General features: G+C 31.9%; 1 protein-coding gene across 1 annotated transcript in view; it reads right to left on the minus strand.

The window, feature by feature from the left end:
- Nucleotides 1-21,501, minus strand: part of LOC129218488 (guanine nucleotide exchange factor DBS-like) — a 111,399-nt gene that overhangs the window by 34,893 nt on the left and 55,005 nt on the right. Inside the window, 9 exon segments of the mRNA XM_054852776.1 lie at nucleotides 772-891; nucleotides 1,260-1,374; nucleotides 2,230-2,258; nucleotides 2,260-2,505; nucleotides 3,416-3,532; nucleotides 5,792-5,905; nucleotides 11,180-11,270; nucleotides 12,675-12,792; nucleotides 14,176-14,259. Coding sequence (XP_054708751.1) covers nucleotides 772-891; nucleotides 1,260-1,374; nucleotides 2,230-2,258; nucleotides 2,260-2,505; nucleotides 3,416-3,532; nucleotides 5,792-5,905; nucleotides 11,180-11,270; nucleotides 12,675-12,792; nucleotides 14,176-14,259 — 1,034 coding nt within the window.

The following is a 21,501-nucleotide window of genomic DNA, read 5'->3' on the forward strand; positions in this document are numbered from 1 at the left end:
ACAAAAAATACAATTACTTCAATGTGAGGAAGATGATTTAAGTTTTTATTATACCACAAGTACCGAATTTGCTTTGATATAATGGGGAAATTCCATGGTCCTTTAGTTATAGTGATCCTTTATCAGATTCAAAATTTCAATAGCATCTATTTCTATCATTACCATTAAAATTTGTGTCATTAAAAAGCTGTTTGCCATATTTTATCACAAGGAATAATCCTTCCCAGCATCGCTGGTGGTATTTGGAAATTAAATCTTTTTCAACAGCTAGTTATACAATCAATGAGGTGACAAAAAAGGTGAATTTCATACAGTACAAGAACAGTACCATACTTGCAGTAAAAAGCTAATACAGATTCAAGAGGAATTATCTTGAAAATCAGAAAAACTGAAAAGGCGAGATAAATTGAGAAAATATTAAAAATCAACAGGTTTTTCCCCCTATTTCACTCTCATTGACAAGTAAAAAATATTTTTTAAAAACGAAATCACCTAATAACTGAAAAAAAGTTGATATTAGTCATGACATCTAATCTGGTCAGTGCTATTACTGGGAAAAAACATTTAAGAGAACTCATCAAGGGGTTTGTGGAATTCACCAAAAGAAAAGATGGTTTGAAACCAATTTACATTGCATTTGCATTATTTCACAAAAAAAAAACGAAATATTTCATGGGATGGTAGTACCTCGAATTTCTACCCCCCCCCCCTCTCTTCCCCTACTACAGCACTAAATGTAGTATGAAACTTCAAAAAATAATAAGCAATTACTTGAACATTTTCTTCAAAGTCTTCAACATCTTTTAAAACTTCTTGCACTTGCATTAAGGAATCACCAGATGATGGCATGGCACAAAGTTTATCCATACATGAAGACAAAACATTTTGCACCTTGAGAAAATAAATGTTTATCACCATTTACGTTAGATTAAATTTAACTAGAAACTATTTATGCAAGTTACCAATTAAGAGAGCTTAATTTGTAGAAATCAAAAGCAGGTTTTACAAAAGTTAAAAACCCTTTTTATTCAATAATACTGAAAAGTGAAGATTCAATTGATAATCAAGTTATAACTAGTTTCCAAAACAATTCACTAAATATTCTTTTAATCTATAAATGATTCCCACAAAATATGAAAAAAGCTCATTTGGTCAAAAGAAAAAAGAAAAGAGCAAATCAAGTTTATAATGAAAAAAATAATTTGCCTGATTAATAAATACTTAATTACAAAAAACAATCAGACATAATTAGTACATACTTCTCTGAAATCCTGCTCAAAATATCTAAGTTCTAAGCACTGCTGAAGTTTCTTTTCATGTCCCACCCAAAAAGCATCAAAACTTTTCTCTGTTTCATCTAACTGAATTAGCAATCTAAGAAATTAAAATAATAATAATAATAAGTATACAGTATATAAGATGACAGAACATAACTTATATATCATGTTCATTTAATTGAACCTCATTTGGAAATACTCGGCTTGAAATCTTCCAAGCCTTTTTAAGGCGATTTATAATTTATTTAAATTTTAAATTAAAAAAAAACCTGTATCACCAGATAATTTAATTCAAAATGTCACACACATGAAATAAAACGTAATTTAAGGTGAGGTAATGATCCTACTTGTGGCTAGATTACTCATAAAAATTTTCGTAGAATTTAGTTCATTTCTGAATGAAATAATCACTTTTTATTGATTTCTGAAAAGTTGCATTGGTTGGACTTATGCCCTTTCTGAAATAATCAGTTCAAGTATTAGAGCTAAAATAATCAAATGCTCAGGTTTGAAGCTCTTAATTCTGCTATATTGAGTTTTCAGAAAAAGAGCACCACGATTCTAATTTTATGGGTCGAGTTGTTAAAGGAATCTCTCACAGACGATTTTAGTATGGTTGGAAAATATTCATGCTACAGTCGAACCTCGTTAACTAGAACACACTTAACGTAAATTACTGCTAAGACCAACTACATTTCCAACCCCATCCTATTGTTTATTGTTATTGTTTTTCGAATAAGACAAACTACCCTTTGAGTTTGATCTGTTGAGTTAGACTATTTATTTAGTCAACTTGATAAGCTGTTTTTTGTTTTGAATATGTAATTCAAGGTTAGGGTAAATCATGGCACTTAACATTTTTAGTGATATAAAAGTCATTTTCAGCAAATATGGCTAATAACACGGGACATCAATTTGCATTCATCAACAGAAACTCAAAAGATCTGCTCGCCTTTCTACAGCAGCCACGTTGATGAGCTTTGTCAGGACAGAGATCCAGGGAGGCGTCCACTTCGGACGGGCGGCGGATGCAGCTGAGGAGGGTCTCCCCATGCCGGATGGCACTGTGGATGTCCTCCTTGAGGTCATGGTGGTCTCGACCATGTTCTTCGATGAGTGCAGATGTGGAGGACGGGTCGTTAGGGAGAACACTTGCTTGCCACTGGGTGATCATAGCTTGGAGGGTCACCGATACCTCGCTCGTGTTTTTTGAGAACTTTTCGACAGCCTACAAAGGGGAAAAACAAATGTCTGTTAAATATACTCACAATTTTTTCATCCTAAAGTTAATTAACACATGAGCCAAACAGGATGAAAAAGCAGAACTGGTAGCATATTGAAATATAATTCCAAGTTCACTTATATGTTTTTACCTCTGTAAAGCCAACTATTTCAATTGGATGCACAAAATTCATATCCAGATATTGAATTCTAATGCTTTAGCAAGTAGTATTATAAAAAAAAAAGATTTATTTGAGATTTGGTATCAATTTTTTCTTTAGATTTTTTATTTATTTTTTTTTTTTTTTACACATTAGAATATTGCTTGCCCTCTCAAACACTACTGAAATCAGGAAAAATACTGGAAAACCACATGTGCGATTTAATCTTTTACAAACTGTTTAAAAACTAATATACAAAAATTTTGCATCTAAGAAATTTAAAAAAGTCTTAGATTTGAAAATTTGTATCTAGCAATCTTGTATAGAAAATTTTTGCACTAAGGTTTTAAAAGGCTTTAATTAGTTAGAAAGACTTAAAAGATGATAGCATAATTGGGAAAACCTAACAGATACAACTTTTGTATGTAAGAAAATTATGTCTATTCACCTGAATTACTTGACAAAAAAATCAACCATTTTAGCAACCAAAAAATCAATTAAAGGACAGATTCAAGCTTCATTAAGTTTTAAAATTTTATTTTTAGAGCAGCAATGTTTATGGAAGACAACAATTTACACTGGCAGACAGTTCTGCGTTTATTTTAACATGCTATTTATGAAAACTATTAAAAATATATCCCAACCTCATTTTTAAAATCTGATGTTTTCTTTTCTTTTCTTAGCAGTTGAGTACTTTTAAAGAGTTCTAAAAATATATGCATCATTTTTTCTAAAAATATACGTAAAAAATCTCACCGTTCTTTGCTGTATCCATTCATTGTGATCATAAGAAATAGTTCCACCCAAATCACTCGTGAGTTGACTGATGTCAATGTGACAGTGAAGTTCTTCAATTGTTGAACAAACTACCACCTACCAAGAAAGAATCATCTCAATATAAACGAAATACACTCTTAGTTACTTTTTGTTTTAATAACATATTTTTTTTTCCTTCTAAAATCTTAAATGCAAAGAAAAGTAGTATTTCAATTTACAAAATTAAAATTAATATCATGGTAGTAGCTTTAAGAAATGCTGAAAATAAAATTTTAAGGGTTAAGTATTTTACTGCTTTTTAAAATCAAGTCTTTTAATTTAATGAAAAAACTAGCATGGTACAGTTGGCTCACAAAATTTTCACGAAGCACAAGTCCTGTCCTGCTCTACTTTTTTCTTACACTCCTTTTGATTTAAATTTAGTGCTCACATTTACTTTGCTTAATACATCACTGCTTTAGAGTCAATTTAAGTTAGAGTGCCTTCATACCTGTTTTTAAAATTTGTTTGCCTCAATTGCTAAAATTCTTTACCTCAACAAGTTACAAGTAAGTTTTAAAAAGTAAGTAGATATTTTTTTTTTTTTTGGTATGTTAAAGTTATTCACTTATATTTGACCTTATTATTATTATTATTATTTCTTAACATATATGTTTATGTACTGAACTACTAATCACAAGATTAATAGTGAAATTACAATGAAAAAAAAAAGAAAAAGAAAATGATGTCACAGAAAAGGAATTGTTAAACACACCTGAAAAAAACATGAAAAATGTGAAAAAGGAAAAAATAAATAACAATTTTAAGACAAACTAAGAGCATGGAAAAAATGTCAAAATATGAGAAACTTGAAATGTCTGCATATTCATTACCAGAGCATTAGAATTCTCAGATTTTTGCTATCTTAAGTGTCTCAAACTAAAATTAGAGGTCAATTTACTGCGCTAAAATCTTAAGAAACCCAAGATTAAAAACTGATGAACAGCATTAATTTTTACAGATGGCAATCGCTTAAATTATTTTGGATGCAACTGGATTGACATTTTCGAGTGGGCGTGGCAAGAAGACGAATTTACAAATCCTCATATACTGAAAACAAAAGATAATAAAGGTTGAAAATAATGATCAGTGCAAAATTTTTCTAGTCAAAGGAACAGAATGATATAAAAATTTTAAACGATTGAGTTTTTCAAAAACGGATGCAATCGGATTTTGAAGTGTGCAAAAAATCGGGACTAGCCAAAAATCGTAAAAATAAGATCCAAATGCATAAACTTGATGATATTCTGCCAAAACTGCCAAATATGCTAAAGGAACTGCAACATTAAGTGCAAAATTGCAATTTTGGCGCAAGTTTGTCCAATTTTGGCACAGAAAAGTCCATTTGGCGGTCTTTTGGAGCATTTTGGCGCAGAATCGGCGATTGGCATACTTTGGCGCAATTGGCACAGCTGGCACATCCCTGTGTACATAATCAAAATGTTCACTTGAAATTGAAACTGCTTAAAAAATTGTTTAAAAAACATTTGCTTTAGTCTATGGTCTTTAAACACCCTATACAACATAAGTAAGCTATTCTCAACTTTAACAATAACCATTTCTTTAAGGCTAACTGTTTCTGGTGTTCTTTATTTTTCGTTGCTTACACAATCATCTTTATTTGAATAACTTCCTGGAACATTTGGCTTTATATGTTAGGAAAATGCTTCTGCTTCTCTCTTTGAACTTGAAATTTAGTCAATGTTTTCAAAAAATCAAATAAAATTTTCATACAATATTTGGAATGAAATTATCAGGGTATACCACATTCAATAAATGTTTAAAACTAAATGAGTTTGAGTAAAAAACAGTCTACTATGCAATCTTCTAATTAAAAGCAACTACAGTCAGATCTGACAAATTTCAGTTTATTAAGACATCCACAAATGCAAACGGAAGATTGCAAATTGGAGCAGGGGAAAGTATCTCTAGAACCATATATTTCAAGGCAGATTGAAAATCCCATAACAAAAATACACACAATTTATGGATTGTTGTAAATCCTTCATATCAGGGGAAATTTTTCAAGTTGTGCCAATGAAAATACTATGCGTAAAATTAATATTTCCTCCTGAAATTTATTTCGAGGCAAAGGTTTGAAAATGTTACCTTTTCAATATTCTAGCATGGACCTGCTTTCATAATTTTAAACAAAAGGTTGTTTAAGGGACGAAAGAGAAGATGTTTTGGACATTATTCAATGTGTACCATATTTATTATTTGGAAACAAATATTAAAAGACAGTGATATCTAATGTTATATTTGCCAATAGCTCATAAGGAAACAAGAACTTAAGAACAAGAGATCAGGTGATACCTTGAACTTGAACTCTTCTTTGAAGAATTTGTTGCTGACACCGGATATTGCTTTCTGCAGGAAACCGGCCGGCCTGAGCACGAACACCACCTGGATGAGAGCCGGGAAGAAACCCTGCAACAAATAGCATAAAATGCAATCATTATTAGTTATCTCTACAGTAAATGTGAATAAAACAAGGGGAAAATAAAACAAATATTTTTTTTCAATAAAGGCATTGAAGGAAATAACAGAAGCATTATTTTATGACGAAACAAAACATTAAACCTTACAACATTTAATAACCAGCCTCCTGTGAATTTTTACGAAGAATGTAGCAAAACCTTGAGTAAGTGCTAACAGGACAAAGAAGTGATAAGGATCGGGAGGAAATCACAGTATTTGTTAGAATAGAATATTAAAAAATCTCAGTCAGTGGAAACAATGTCAAGACAAATGAATAACATGGTGAATTTCAGGAAAAAGGAGACATGACACTTGAATTTTAAAAATTAATATTCTGCTACTTGCCATATACCATTCTCTTCAGAAATAAATGAATTTCTTAAATCTTAACCTGTTTTTCCTAAATAGTCTGATGACTTTCAGAAAATCAAGTGCAAAATTAAGTTTTCTCTTGATGTTTTTACAGTGCAAAAAGTCTCTGTTTTGTTGCATACTGTAATCTGAATAAACTTATTATCAGCAAATATTTAGGTTAATTTTTATCTTTTGAATGTCTAGTAAAACATTTTGGTAAGTAATTTCAAATTTCTTTTGTTTCAACCATGATATAGGTCCATTACTGACGTGATAATTTGATGTCCTTCTGTTACCGAAACACTACATTTCAATTAGTTCACCAAGAACCTATGGGGTATAGAAAATAATGTTTTTTTATGCCAAGCAGAATTTTGTCCCTTGTCAAGGAGGCATAGTTAAAATTTTAATAGATATTTAATTTATATGGTTCTTAATGGTAACGGAAGGACAAAAAATACGGTAACAGAAGGACATTTATCTTTTAAAAAAAAACTATTGTTTAAAGTTAGTAGTCATGTTTAAAACATATATAAGTAATACTTGAACTCAAATTATAAGTGCTTTTATTTAAAAAATAATCTTTTAATTCAATTAAAAAAAAATGTTTTGTGATTTTATTTTTTCTATTGTATGTGATGAAAATCATGAAAACTACACTTAGCTTGTTTGTGAATGCGTAATAATGTGGGAATGATCTTTGTATTTCCTGAGAAAGAAGATAAATGTTCTATGGATTCTGATAAAATTATTAAGTATTTTAAGAATTCAGAAACGTAACAGACGGCCCAGGCATTAGATATCAGTTTCAGACTGCTGTATTAGCTGAATAAATGTTTTTTAGTTAAAATTTACCAAGTTTAATTGATTTGGACTTCTTGTCCTTCCGTTACGGTCCTTCCATTACCCTTAACAAATGCATAATTTATAGCTTAAAATAATTATTTTTTAAAACTAGAGGTGAAGTTGTAATGATTGAACACTCCCGTACGTGCTCTAATTCTTATACAATATTCCCTTTTACAGTTTCGTTGAACTTTTGGGGAGAACATGATAGTGTGAAAATCTTGTCTCAAAAATGTCCTTCCGTTACCGTTTTTACTTCCTTTTACAAAAAAGGAAGTATTGTATTCGCGAAAAAATTTTCACTCAAAAATTGACCTTAATTTCCATTTTACTCACCCCCAAATGAATGATGAGTTTTTTTCTCGACTCGACCACACGTGGATAAGTGCCTAAGAACGTATAGACACGCAAAATATTCATTTTGATGATTCCCGAGTTAATTATGAGTTTTCTCGTGACGTCTGTATGTACGTATGCATGTGCATATGTGTGTCGCATAACTTAAGAACGGTATGTCGCAGAAAGTTGAAATTTGGTACTTAGACTCCTAGTGGGATCTAGTTGTGCCCCTCCCCTTTTGGTTGCATTCGGGTGTTTCTAAAGGGGTCTTTTCTCCCTTTTTGGGGGGAAATCATTATTAATTTCGATGTAAACTCAAGTGCTGTCAATATTTGGGGGACACTTGACGATATATCGGCAGTCTTTTGGCCGCCAAGTTTTGTTTCCAACTTGGAGATTTTTTTTTAAATCTGATTTCAATTTGGTTACTGTTGGTGATATTTAGAGAGTAAACTATTGAATCACATTAAAATTGCCGGTAATGGGGAAATGACATTAAATTGGGGTAAAAGGAAGTCATATGATGCATCACATATCAGCTCATTTAATTTTGATTTAAAAAAAAGCTACTGACGAAAAATTTTTGGCTTTGGCTTTTTTAGCAACTTACTATGATGTGTATAAAAGTCTATGCATCAGTTTTTGAAAAAATATGTATTTTGATATGTTCACAGACAGAAATTCATCGATTTTATTTTTAAAAACCCTCCTTCCGTTACAGCTAGAATTCAACACATATACTAGTAGAGACCCGTTATAGCACAGGGTATGCATTACAAATGCTTCATAATGCTCAATTTAAAAATGTAATAGGTTCTGACATTTAACAATATGGAAAAACAAAAGCAGTTCACTGCAGCATGCTTCAAATATCAATTTCAATAGCAAATTTATTATTTTAACACTTTTCTGCAGCATTCCTTTAAAACAGCCATACAGCATTGCAATTAAAGTCAACTATATATTTGAAAAGTTTAGCTTTCAAGCTTCTTGCAAGTACAGAATAGCAAAAGCATGATTAGCTATGTTTCCATCAATGCAGCTTTCTACCTCTTGAAAGTTTTAAAAGCATTCAAAAAGCTTTCCCTCTTTATAAGTACGAAACAGCAAATCTGAACTGATCGATATGTGTGTGGTATTGAATCCATGGAGGTTTCTCAATAATGAACCCGTAGACCTCCTGTGACAAGCACTTTAATTGCAGGATAAAAAGTTTGCACTTGAGAAGATACTTTTCATACGCAGAATTTATTAATTTCTCTTTCAATTTCAAAAATAATTATAAATTTAACTATATTTTAAATGGGTGTTGTCTTTTTTTATGCACTATCATGGTTACTTTGCTTATAGATTAATATGCCTCTGCCACTATCTATAAATCAAAACAATTAATGCCTTGAATGGGAAGAATAAATCTACCATGGCTCCCAAAAGTGTTCGTACACTTTGAAATTTTTTAGTAAAACCAAAATAACGCAAAACTGAATTCAAATCTGAAGTCTAATATTTTTTCTCACCATTCCATGTCATTCTAAATAAAGCCCTGTAGTTTTTTCAAAATATTGACGGATCTTCTTTTTGAAATGGGTCAAAAAAACGAAAAGACAGAAATAATACGTCAGAAAAGTCATGGTACACTCATATATTTTCGAATAAATTCATGATTAAAATTATCATAAGTCGTTGTTTTATTATTTTTGCATTGTGTTGAACCTTAAGAGTTATTTGGCTTTAATTTTTTGTTTGTTTCTTCCTTAATATTTTGCTCATTACTTTAAAATGGCTGGTATTCGTAAAAAAAACCACAAACACCAAAATTGAATTTTTTCCTCGCAGTAGCGGTTAATTGGTTTGAAATGTCTCAAAATTAGTTTATTTATTCCATTCTATTGTAAAGTGCTGGAGAAAATGCTTTAAAGAAAAGAATCTTATCGAAAACAAGGTAAGAAAAGATCAACCGGCAAAGTTGACAAAGCGTGATCGGAGATTTATAGTTAAAAAATTTATGAAAAATACACATTGGAGTGCTGTAAATGTTTCTGCAGAGTTAAATGAAAATTTTTACATTTAATTTTCACCTAAAATTTTTCACCAAGTTCTCTGATTAGCAGGATTAAATGGAACCTCTTCCTGCAGAAATTTTCTTAACAGAAAGTTTACGCTTTTTGTCGCAAAATCAATAATAAATAAACTCAAAACGTTTTGGAATTACGTCTTACTTACAGATAAAAAAGAATTCAACATTTTTGGTTAAACTGTTGTATAATTGTAAATAGAAGAAAAAATTAGGAACTTAATCTTAAGAACTTAGTTGGACCAGTTAATCAGGATGGTGAACGATGTTCTTGTGTGAGGGTGCATATCAGCATTCGGACTTAGTAGATTGGAATTTTTAGATGAAATAATGAATTATGCTGTTCATTTAAATATTTTAGAAACCAATTTTAAACTGTTAGCCAAAAATTTGGTTATCGGAAACAACTTTGTTTTTCATCAAGATAACGATAAGAAGCACAAAGTATTCAACGTTTGCTTCTAGTGCCCAAAAAATTGGCCTAAAGTTTAGAAATTACCACTTCAATCTCCAGATTTGAATTATATGTAACATATTTAGAGATATCTGGAGGCTATATTACGAAAATACGGCTTTGAAACGAAAATAGGGCTAGAAACAGTAAGACTCCAAGCGTGGTTGAACACTTACTCAGAAATTACGCAACAAATGAAAGAAAAAAAGAATGAAATCTATTCTTAGATGTTTAAAAGGTGTTGTTGATACTGCAGGATATTCTTCTAAATAATATCTTAATAAAAAATTAGATTATTCAATAATATATAGACATTTTTTAAGGTGTACAAAAACTTTTGTGAGATAAAATTTCCGCCACTTTTTGGTTTTTGATTTAAAAAAAATAAAGTTTTCATATTTTTTAAAAACTTTTTATGTAGTTTTGTTAAAAATTGATCATTGATCTTATAATTAAATACCCATTCCGAAATATTAACTCTAACCAACAGATAGTGGCCTACTTCGTTGAAAGTCATAGGTGTACGAACACTTTTGGGAGCCACTGTATATTTATTTATCATTGCTAAACTTTATGTTTTTAATTCAGCACTTTCAATTTACTAAAAAAATGGAAGAAAATGAGAATACAATATTTTGTCCAAATTCTTGAAAAATGCTAATTTGTTCCTTTTCCATATGAAAAATACTTGATAACCCTAAACTCAAATCCTGCTACTCTTGGTTGCAATTTTTCCTGGCAAGCTGAGCCCCATGGATATTGTGTCTGCTGCCTTGCATACAAGACCACCAGGGCCGGATTTAGGGGAGGGCAGGCGGTGCTACTGCCCCGGGCCTCCACAACAAAGGGGTCCCCACAATAAAATTTTTACAAAATATCCTAACTTTCACGGGTCGAAAATATCGGATAGATATTTATATATCGAAATATTCGGATATACATCAAAGTATTGCATATTTTCGAAAATATGATGATCTTTTCAAACCCTGATTAGGGGCCTCCACACTTCCAAATCCGGCCCTGAAGACCACACTATATAAAGGTTGAGTTGTTGAGAATTTCGAAAAAATTTCAACTGCTTTCAAATGACTAATGCCTATAGGCATAACACAGACACAATATGTCCTCAAATAAGATCAAAGAAGAAGAAACATACTGCAATTTTGAGGAGGACAGTTTTGACAGCACTCCATTTGTCATTTCTTCTGTCTATGACTAGAACAAAACCCCGGTCTGCATCTTGCATTCTGAAAATTATACATAAAATTATTTTTTTTTAAACATTATGAACTTCGAGGGGGGGGGGGGACAAATAGGAGCTTTTATATACAAACAACCAAAAGAAAGGAAGGAGAATTCATAACTTACAACTCAGTTGCCAAAAAAAATATATGCACATAGAAAAATTGGTCATGCATTGATAAATGCAGCATTGCCTGGTTCATAATTCCAACAAAAACTATAAATATGTGCTTCCAAGTTACAAGGACGGACAAAGCAAAAACAAAATTGAAATAACAGTCGCTGACATACATTATTTATTGAAACTTCTTTTTTGCTACAATTTCAAATAAATATATTTTTTGAAGCTTCCTTAGTAAAGCATTGTTAAAAAACTGTTCTTGCATCATGTCTAAACTCAGAAAAAAAAGTTTAAATACAATCTTAAAACCAGGGGTTTTTTTAATTAAAAAAGTCGGACTTTTTTTTATTTAAATCGGATTTTTTTAAATTTTAATCAGGCGTTCGTTGATTTTTTTTAAATCTTCAAAAATTTGTAGATCTTAATTGATTTACATTTGTATACAATTTCATACAATAGGTGAATCCAATCAGCTTACTTTTAAAATTAAGATAAATTCTCTAACTATTCAGTAAATTTTTAAGATTTATAAATATGTTATAATGCTTAGATAAAGATGTGATTTTCTTTTATGCTCTGCTAAAAGATAAGGTTTCCATCATCGTGTACGTTTTTAGTGTAAAATAATATGTTGAACAATTACTTTTCTTAACTATATTAGTCATGGTGCATAAGAAAAACTGCAAAGTTTAATTTTGTTCTGAACTGTAATTTTGAATTAAAAGCAATATTGCAAGAGTGAAAATCTGTTACACACACAGAAAAAGGGATCTATATAGTTTTGCCAGTTGAAGTTAAGATAGTATAATGCAATGTAGTTATTAAGAGCAATACATTCTAAAAATGCAAAATTAATTTTAAAAAAATAATTGACTGATTTTAATTAATGATTTTGCTAAAAAATCACTTGATTCAAACCAATTGATTTAAATCAATTGATTTAAATCAATGATTTATATTTAAAAAACATTGCTTGGTTTAAATAATGATTTTAATCATGAATTAAATCAAGCTGATTTAAATCAATGAACCCAGCTTGAAACTATTACATTTCAAGTTTTGTATGTTTGACTAAATGATGAGCATTGTAATGATAAACTATGTGACATAATTGTATGAAGTGAACAAGGTCAAAATGGAAAAATCTTGCTTCCACACTCTAATAGAAATCCTTTGCAAGATGGCTTGCAACTACTGCATACAAGTGAAAGGAATTGCTTTCTAATTCCATGGGTATGTCGTTGTAAGTACATGATGTAGTTTGAAATAGAGATCAAAAAGTACTTACGAAGGAACACTTGTTAAGTAGAGCACCAACCTTCTGTATTCATCTTCTGAAAGACTGAGGAATTCCACAGACGAATCTGGGAAGGTGATGATGGGAAAACCGTCTAATGTTTTCCCACCTGAAAAGCACAAAAAACATCGTCGAAGAATAAACAAAAAACAAACGTCATAGGTAACAAAATTATGCAAACAGGATGAAAAAGCAACAAGATCTGAAAGACCACAGTAGATAACTGCAGATTTCAAAATTTCGCCTTGCTATAAAGTAATCTCAAGACATTTTATCCAAATAAGAGCAAATTAAAATGAGTCAACACAATGAAATAATTAAAATAGAAATAAACGTAGGTTTTCTTGAAAGAACTAAACATGAAAACAAGTACAATGTTAAGAACAATATTAAATCAACCTTTTCAATACAGGAACTGATTCCTGTTGAACGAAAAATGTTTTTCGACAGTTGCTTATGTTGAACTCGACAAGGACACAAATGTCTTGGCTCAATTCTTCTACTTGTCGAGTACAATTTTTGTAATTTTTTGGCGTTAAAATATTATCTTAATCTTATTTGTAATGAACTTGCCCTTAGCAATGTTTAGAACTTATTATCCCTGGGCCTAATCGAAGTTTGTATATTACATGCACAATAATCTGCACCATATAAATTCTTCAAATCGACTACTAAGCTGAGTGTTCTAGCCAGAGTTAGAAAAAAATCACAATATTTGATATTTTCGAAAATATCCGATATTTTGATATGTATCTGATATTTTCAATCAGCACAAAAAGTCTTCAAAATAGTAAATGCATCTTCAAATCACTTTATTTTCTTATATTATTATTACAATATGTAGAGTAGACTCAAAATTAAGGTTCCTTCAATTATTTAAAACCAATATTCCATTTTACATTTTAATCAATTTTAATGGAGTTAATTTAGCATTAGCTGTTTTGCTCATTTTCTTTTGTTTGCTACTTTTACAGTTATATGATTCAGAAATAAAAAATATGCATTAGTTGGTGCACAGCAGTATAAGGCATTTTCTTATTTTCTGACCAACATTTAATATTTAACTGAGCACTTTTGATATGAATAAAATTATTACTTTACTAATAATTTTATGAATGTAAAATAAAAAAGGGAATATTATGTTACTATGCTGCATTAATGATGTATTAATACATCATAAAAATATAGTTCATAACTTTTGGTTATTTTTAATGATAAATTAACAACATTATTATGATTAATGTAATTTTTATATTGAAAATATTAAGTTGAAAAAATATATGTCGAAAATATCAAAGTATCAAGACATTATCAAAATAAATATATAGGATATATCGTGATATATATCATGATATATATATATATATATATATATATATATATATATATCAATTATTATATATCGGCAAACCCTGGCTTCTAGCGACTTCTAAGTGTTAGCTGTGGATAAGTTATGATTAAAATAGAACAATATCAACTCAAAAACGCTCACCTGTAATTATCGCATATCTGTTTTGTAGCAAATATGCAACATCTTGCACACATAAAGAATAACTATTTTCCTCCATTGTTTCATCTACAAAGAAACACAAAAACAACCATAAGACCACTGAATATTCGGTGTGTTACAAATGTGCAACTTCTTTACTAATAATAAAGCTGAATGTCTCTCTGTCCGGAGGATGTCTGGATGTCTGTAGGATATCTGTAGGATGTCTGTAGGATGTCTGTGACGCGCATAGCGCCTAAACCGTTCGGCCGATTTTCATGAAATTTGGCATGAAGTTAGTATGTAGCATGGGGGTGTGCACCTCGAAGCGATTTTTCAAAAATTCGATGTGGTTCTTTTTTTATTCCAATTTTAAGAAAAAAAACTATCATAAATTACGAAATTATCATAACGTGGAACCGTAACATGGGCACAAGCCAATTGGCGAGATACGAAATTATCATAACGTGGAACTGTAACGTCGGTACAAGCCAATTGGCGAGAAAATTCACCATACATCTTCTTTACTAATAATAAAGCTGAATGTCTCTCTGTCCGGAGAATGTCTGGATGTCTGTAGGATATCTGTAGGATGTCTGTGACGTGCATAGCGCCTAAACCGTTCGGCCGATTTTCATGAAATTTGGCACGAAGTTAGTATGTAGCATGGGGGTGTGCACCTCGAAGCGATTTTTCAAAAATTCGATGTGGTTCTTTTTTTATTCCAATTTTAAGAAAAAAAACTATCATAAATTACGAAATTATCATAACGTGGAACCGTAACATGGGAACAAGCCAATTGGCGAGATACGAAATTATCATAACGTGGAACTGTAACGTCGGTACAAGCCAATTGGCGAGAAAATTCACCATACATTTGTAAATATACAAGCGAACCAAAAGACCTTTAATTTTTCTATTACGGGCGAAGCCGTGGTGGTGCCACTAGTTACTAATAATAAAGCTGAAAGTCTATCTGTCCCGAGGATGTCTGGATGTCTGTAGGATGTCTGTGACGTGCATAGCGCCTAGACCGTTCGGCCGATTTTCATGAAATTTGGCACAAAGTTAGTTTGTAGCATGGGGGTGTGCACCTCGAAGCGATTTTTTGAAAATTCAATGTGGTTCTTTTTCTATTCCAATTTTAAGAACATTTTACAGAGAAAATTATCATAACGTGGGCGAGTTAATTACCAAATTTTCATAACGTGGAACCGTAACATGGGCGAGCAAATGAACATAGCAAATTGACGAGAAATTTATCATCCATTATTTGTAAATATACAGGCGAACAAAATGACCTTTTAAATTTCTACCACGGGCAAAGCCGTGCGGGTACCGCTAGTTTTAAATAAAAGAAGATCAAGACTAGATCATTACAAGTTGCAATATTAAACACATTTTTGGATGCATTGAGGATTTCGTGGTTTTATAAATACTGAAATAAATAGAGCTTTCATTTTGAAGAACTACTCATCGTATGAAAAGTAATTTTTGATGAAAATGTCACTAAAAGAAAATCATTAGCATAAATATAAATTACCCTAAATGCTCGGATTCTTTCTATACGATTCTTCTTTAAAAACTTGACTTAAAAATAACCTCACATCAATGGAATTATATAAGAATTTATTTGCCAAATTTAACTTTTTGATTTCAAAAAGTTAAATTTGTCAATCCTTTAAGCTTTGCTGATTTTTTCCCAAATTAATTTGGGAAAAAATCAGCAAAGCTTTTGAGAAATTAGATTCTTAAGCACAAAATAATCTCTTTATTTGCATGAACTACTTCGCGCATCAGTTTTGCATACTTTGCCTTCCTAGAGCGCTCAAGGTTTTTTTTTTTTTCTTCTTCTTTTTTGACATTAGGAAAAAAAAATCACCTAATATACCCCTCCCCTCTCTCCTACGAAAAAAAAGAACATATCCACAAAAAAAAAATCCTCACAAAATTCATTGAAAATGCACGGGGAAGAAAAATTAAATGAGTAATATTGAAAGATTTCTGTGAAATCTTTCTTTTGAAACTTTAAGCAGGGGTGTCCAACCAAGTGAGCAACCAGGCATTTAAAATTTTCAGGAGCTTGTCTTTAGGGGTATTTTTCCTTTGGAGGATTGCCCCCGTTCTCAGTGGTCTTGTGGTACATTTTAGGGGGGGGGAGGCATCCTGGCTTTAAGCATGTCATGACTCCAACTTTCTTAAACACTCAAATACAACAGATTCAATTGTAAGGAAAATGTACAAAACTTGAACAACAATAGACAAATTTCAAAATTATTTTTACGTTGCACTCAACAACGATTATAAAAAGAAAACTCTCGTTTCAATTTTATTTGTAGAGAGCCACTCTTTCATGAAAATTATAATTAACCATTAACGTATTGTGATTCAGTAAAATAAAAATTTCGTTTACAAGATTATCAGGTACTTTGACTTTTTATTCAACTCACAGAGAGCATATTTCATTTATTTTTAATTATTCAAAACTGATACAAAAATATGATGAAGTATTTCTTTAAAAAGCGCATTTTATATTATTCTGAAGTAGAAATTAACTACTAATCCTCATATAAATAACAGCCAATGATCGAGTAACTCGCGAGTTTCAACAATGACACTCGCGCCACGGCATGATAATTACTTTCTTCTATATCTAATATATAGAAGAAAGTATTGGATTCGTGCAAATTTTCGAATTTCGAATTTTGACGGATTCGAACGTTTTGAGGTGTGCTGAGTCCATTTCGACCATTTTTGGAAAATGTCTGTCTGTGTGTGTGTGTGTGTGTGTATGTATGTATGTGTGTGTGTGTGTATGTATGTGTGTCACGTCTGTGTGTGACCAGTTTTTTGTGGCCGCTCTACAACAAAAACTACCGCATGAAATCGAACGAAATTTAGTACACATATGTGCCCCTATGTGAACTTGTGCCCATTAGTTTTTGGCGCGAATTCCTCCAAGGGGGGTGGAGCAATGGGACGTTTTTCGAGTTACGCGTGCTTGCTATTCCTCAGGAAGTTACTGGCGGAATCAAACAAAATTTGGTCCATATGTTGGTATTAACAGGAACAGGTGCTGATTCAATTTTGGTGTCAATAACTCAAACGGGGGTTGAGCTATAGAACGTTTTTTGTCGTCAATTGTGACTGCTGTATCTCAAGAAATAATGAACGGAATGAAAGAAAAATTTATCGGCAAGTAGCCCTTAGTGGGTATAAGAACTGATTTTATTTTTGTGTCAACAGTTAAAAAGGGGGTAGCGCAATCACCCGTTCTTTTTTTCCATTTTGAGTGCCCTATCTCAAGAAGTAATGCTAAGTTCTGGTTGAAATTTGGAATATATGTGAATCCATATGTAAACAGGCTTTGGTTCTATTTTGACGAAGATCGCTCCAAGAGGTGTTGATTTTTTTTTTTTTTTTTTTTTTGCGAATAAAAATAGCTTTATTAATGCAACAATAAGAAAGATAAATCGTAATAGATTGTCGTCTGCGTATTTCTCGTGATTTTAATTGTATGGAAATGATAGGAAATATTATCTCAATGGTTTAAAATTTTTAACTGTTGCCATCTTATGTTTGTTAACAAATAAAATATTTGTAATTCATTCAAGCAAGGCTTTTAAAATAACTTTCAATTTTCGCTCTTTGCTTTGCTTTTGCAATAATTCAGACATTGGGATAGTCGTCAAGTTTTTGCATGTGTAATTTTGTTTTTGTTGGGAATATTGCTTCCTCTTCAAGCATGGGGAGGGATCAGAAAAAAAAAGAAAAAGAAAAATATAGAAGAAAGTTTCGTGATGGCCACAACATACTAGTTTTATAATATGTTTGGTAATGTTTATCATGCAGGGAAAGGCTTTATTGTGACAAGGCTGAACTCGATCCGGTAACTTAACTGTTTTATTGGTATGACTGTGTCATTTCAGGGGAATGAAGAAATGAAAAAATGGTCAACAATGAACGCTACCTACTGGAGTTTTAGGGTTATCCACTGGAGATAGGGTTAAAGTTTCAACTATCAAAATATCAAACAGGCAATTGGTTCGTTCAAATATAGAAGCAATTTTCATCTCCTTACCTTGATGGGCGATTTTCTAGTACATAATAATGATTTAAAGAATTCAACTAAAGGGAGATGCTATTCATATTTCTGTACCAGAATGGTAAAGGGCACATATCACAAACACCAATTTTTCCAAAAGGTGTGTTCAGAGTCTTTTTACAGCGTGGCTCTGATAAGTGAGTCATAAACTTGACAATGTTTCAATGTGGTTTTTTTTTTTTTTTTTTTTTTTTTGTGGGGGAGGCGGGGGGCGGGCAATAAGGCAAGATAATTAGCACTGAGCTCAGTTGGGTTACTTTCGCAGTAGTTTTGCTAAAGTATCATAATCATATCTGCCCCATTTTCACTGAACTCCCCCAAAAGAAATGAACATTGTCAAAGTCATAGTTCAACTTATCAGAACCACAGTGTACCTCAAAACAAGCATCTGAATTCACTGTCTATCTCGCTTCCTATTAGGATTCGACTTAGTGCTTTATATCTCTGAATAATAGACTAAACTTGAGTAATATAAAACTTGCATCCCGATTTTTTTTTTTTTCTTTTTTTGATTGAACGCAGTGCCCTTTACCTCCTAAGTACAGATTAATAAATGCAGCACACTTTATGGTGTGTAAAATTCAACTCATAACTACTAAGAACGATCTTGACAGTAAAATTTCCAACAAACACGGTTTGTTCCATTTTTACATGGAATATAAAGCCCTTAATTCAAGGCCACCGTAATGGGAGGTCACAACAATCTCTCAAAAATATCCAAAAGTGCCTCTTTCAAATTTTACCATTAGTTTGAGTTTAGAGTTTCAGTCGTCAAATTGAGAATTTCCCCTCACAAAAACTTAGGGCCGGGACTTCCCTGGTTTCACTAATAATGTTTTTATGTAATTTATTGAATTCTTACACAGCTAAATAATGTCAAGTTGAAAAGACGTCAATGAACTGAAACGCAAAGTATAAGAATTTGAGAAATTTTTAAAACATACCAGTACTCAACTCAGAAACCTGTTTTCAGGCATGACTAGAAATCATTATGCTTTTCCAATCAAAGAAACCGAAATTTGATGAATTGTTTTAAACATTTTCATCTCAGTCATAATTGCAAACAGTTGAAGGAAGGAAATCAATAATTACGTAATCAAAACTCTTGCAATGATGCTTAAGATTAAAAAAAGCAATGACGGAAATTCCCTTCGTAAAACAAGAAATGGAAAAATGATGTACATTTCAACATTTATTATTTTGCAGTGGATTCAGGGATGCGCCGATGAGAGGTCCAAGTGATTGCTTTGACCTCACAAAAATGTCCTTATTCGGCTATTTTGTTTAACGATTCGGCAAATTTTAAGACATATTGCAATTTTTTTTTACTATTTTTAATTCATAATTTCTCTTCTCAGAGGCGGCGATTGAGACTGAAAAGTGGGGAGGGGAGGCAAAAAAAACAAAAAAAAAAAAAAAACAACAACGACAACGAAAAGCCATAGGATATTTAACGGCAGCAAAAAAGTGAAAGGAAAAAAAAAGTATAAAATTTTGCCAAGGCTGGTTTTGAGAGCATATGAGTGGTAATTGATGCAAATTTAACAGCTTAACTCGCGTTTTCCTTTAGATTTTGATGAATTATGTACATAATAACTTTCCAGAAAGAAACACTTAGACATGAATTAGACGTACATTATTTAACCTAAAGTATTTTGAAATGTCACAAACACTTGGTAATAATTTTATTAAGCACTAGTGGCACCCGCACGGCTTCGCCCGTAATAGAAAAATTAAAGGTCTTTTGGTTCGCTTGTATATTTACAAATAATGTATGGTGAATTTTCTCGCCAATTGGCTTGTACCGACGTTACAGTTCCACGTTATGATAATTTCGTATCTTACCAATTGGCTTGTGCCCATGTTACGGTTCCACATTATGATAATTTCGTAATTTATGATAGTTTTTTTCTTAAAATTGGAATAGAAAAAGAACCACATCGAATTTTCGAAAAATCGCTTCGAGGTGCACACCCCCATGCTACATACTAACTATGTGCCAAATTTCATGAAAATCGGCCGAACGGTTTAGGCGCTATGCGCGTCACAGACATCCTCCGGACATCCTACAGACATCCAGACATCCTCCGGACAGAGAGACATTCAGCTTTATTATTAGTAACTAGTGGCACCCGCACGGCTTCGCCCGTAATAGAAAAATTAAAGGTCTTTCGGTTCGCTTGTATATATTTACAAATAATGTATAGTGAATTTTCTCGACAATTGGCTTGTACCGACGTTACAGTTCCACGTTATGATAATTTCGTATCTCACCCATTGGCTTGCGCCCATGGTACGATTCCACGTTATGATAATTTCGTAATTTATGATAGTTTTTTTTTTCTTAAAATTTGAATAAAAAAAACCACATCGAATTTTCGAAAAATCGCTTCGAGGTGCACATCCCCATGCTACATACTAACTTTGTGCCAAATTACATGAAAATCGGCCGAACGGTTTAGGCGCTATGCGCGTCACAGACATCCTACAGATATCCTACAGACATCCTACAGACATCCTCCGGACAGAGAGACTTTCTGCTTTATTATTAGTAAAGAAGAAGAATGTCTTGTTTAAGTAAAATACAAATTACTAAGTTGTTAATATCTAACCAATGAATACATAAACTAAAAGTTACTGCTTGTGCTAAATAACGTTTCGTACACAGATGTAAGAAGTAAAACAAATAATTACGATCTGAAAAATTTGACACTTCAGCTTTTTTTTTATAATTTTGGAAAATAAAATAAATAAATAAACCATAATCGCTACTGTTCTCTTCTCATTAGAGGAGCGGTAGGCGTGCTCACTTGTATTTTACTATTCGGCGAAACTCGAAGTTTCATGCGGTATATTCAGAAGTTTTCTTTCCCAAAAATTGAAATTCGGGACACCCTTATTGGGTTAGTTCCTTCTTGATCATGGTTTTTCAATTTCATTTTCATTTGAAAGTATAATGAATTAAATAGTCACTAGTGGGAAAAAAAAGGAGATATAGAGAAGAGAAAAGAACAAAAAGAAAAAAAAAGCAATGCGACAAACACTATGAAGAAGTGCCACTGAGACAGGTAGGTAATTTCTCGAGTCCCTGTAGTTTCTACATAGGGACTCCAGAAATTTCTAGCTTTGGTTCAAAAACTGAGTTGTCATACTTTAGGTTTTGAAAGAAACGAGCTGATGATCACATGACTTCCTTTTACTCCAATTTAATGTCATTTCCCTAT

The sequence above is a fragment of the Uloborus diversus genome, chromosome 1 (assembly GCF_026930045.1).
Source record: "Uloborus diversus isolate 005 chromosome 1, Udiv.v.3.1, whole genome shotgun sequence".
NCBI classification, from domain to species: Eukaryota; Metazoa; Arthropoda; class Arachnida; order Araneae; family Uloboridae; genus Uloborus; species Uloborus diversus.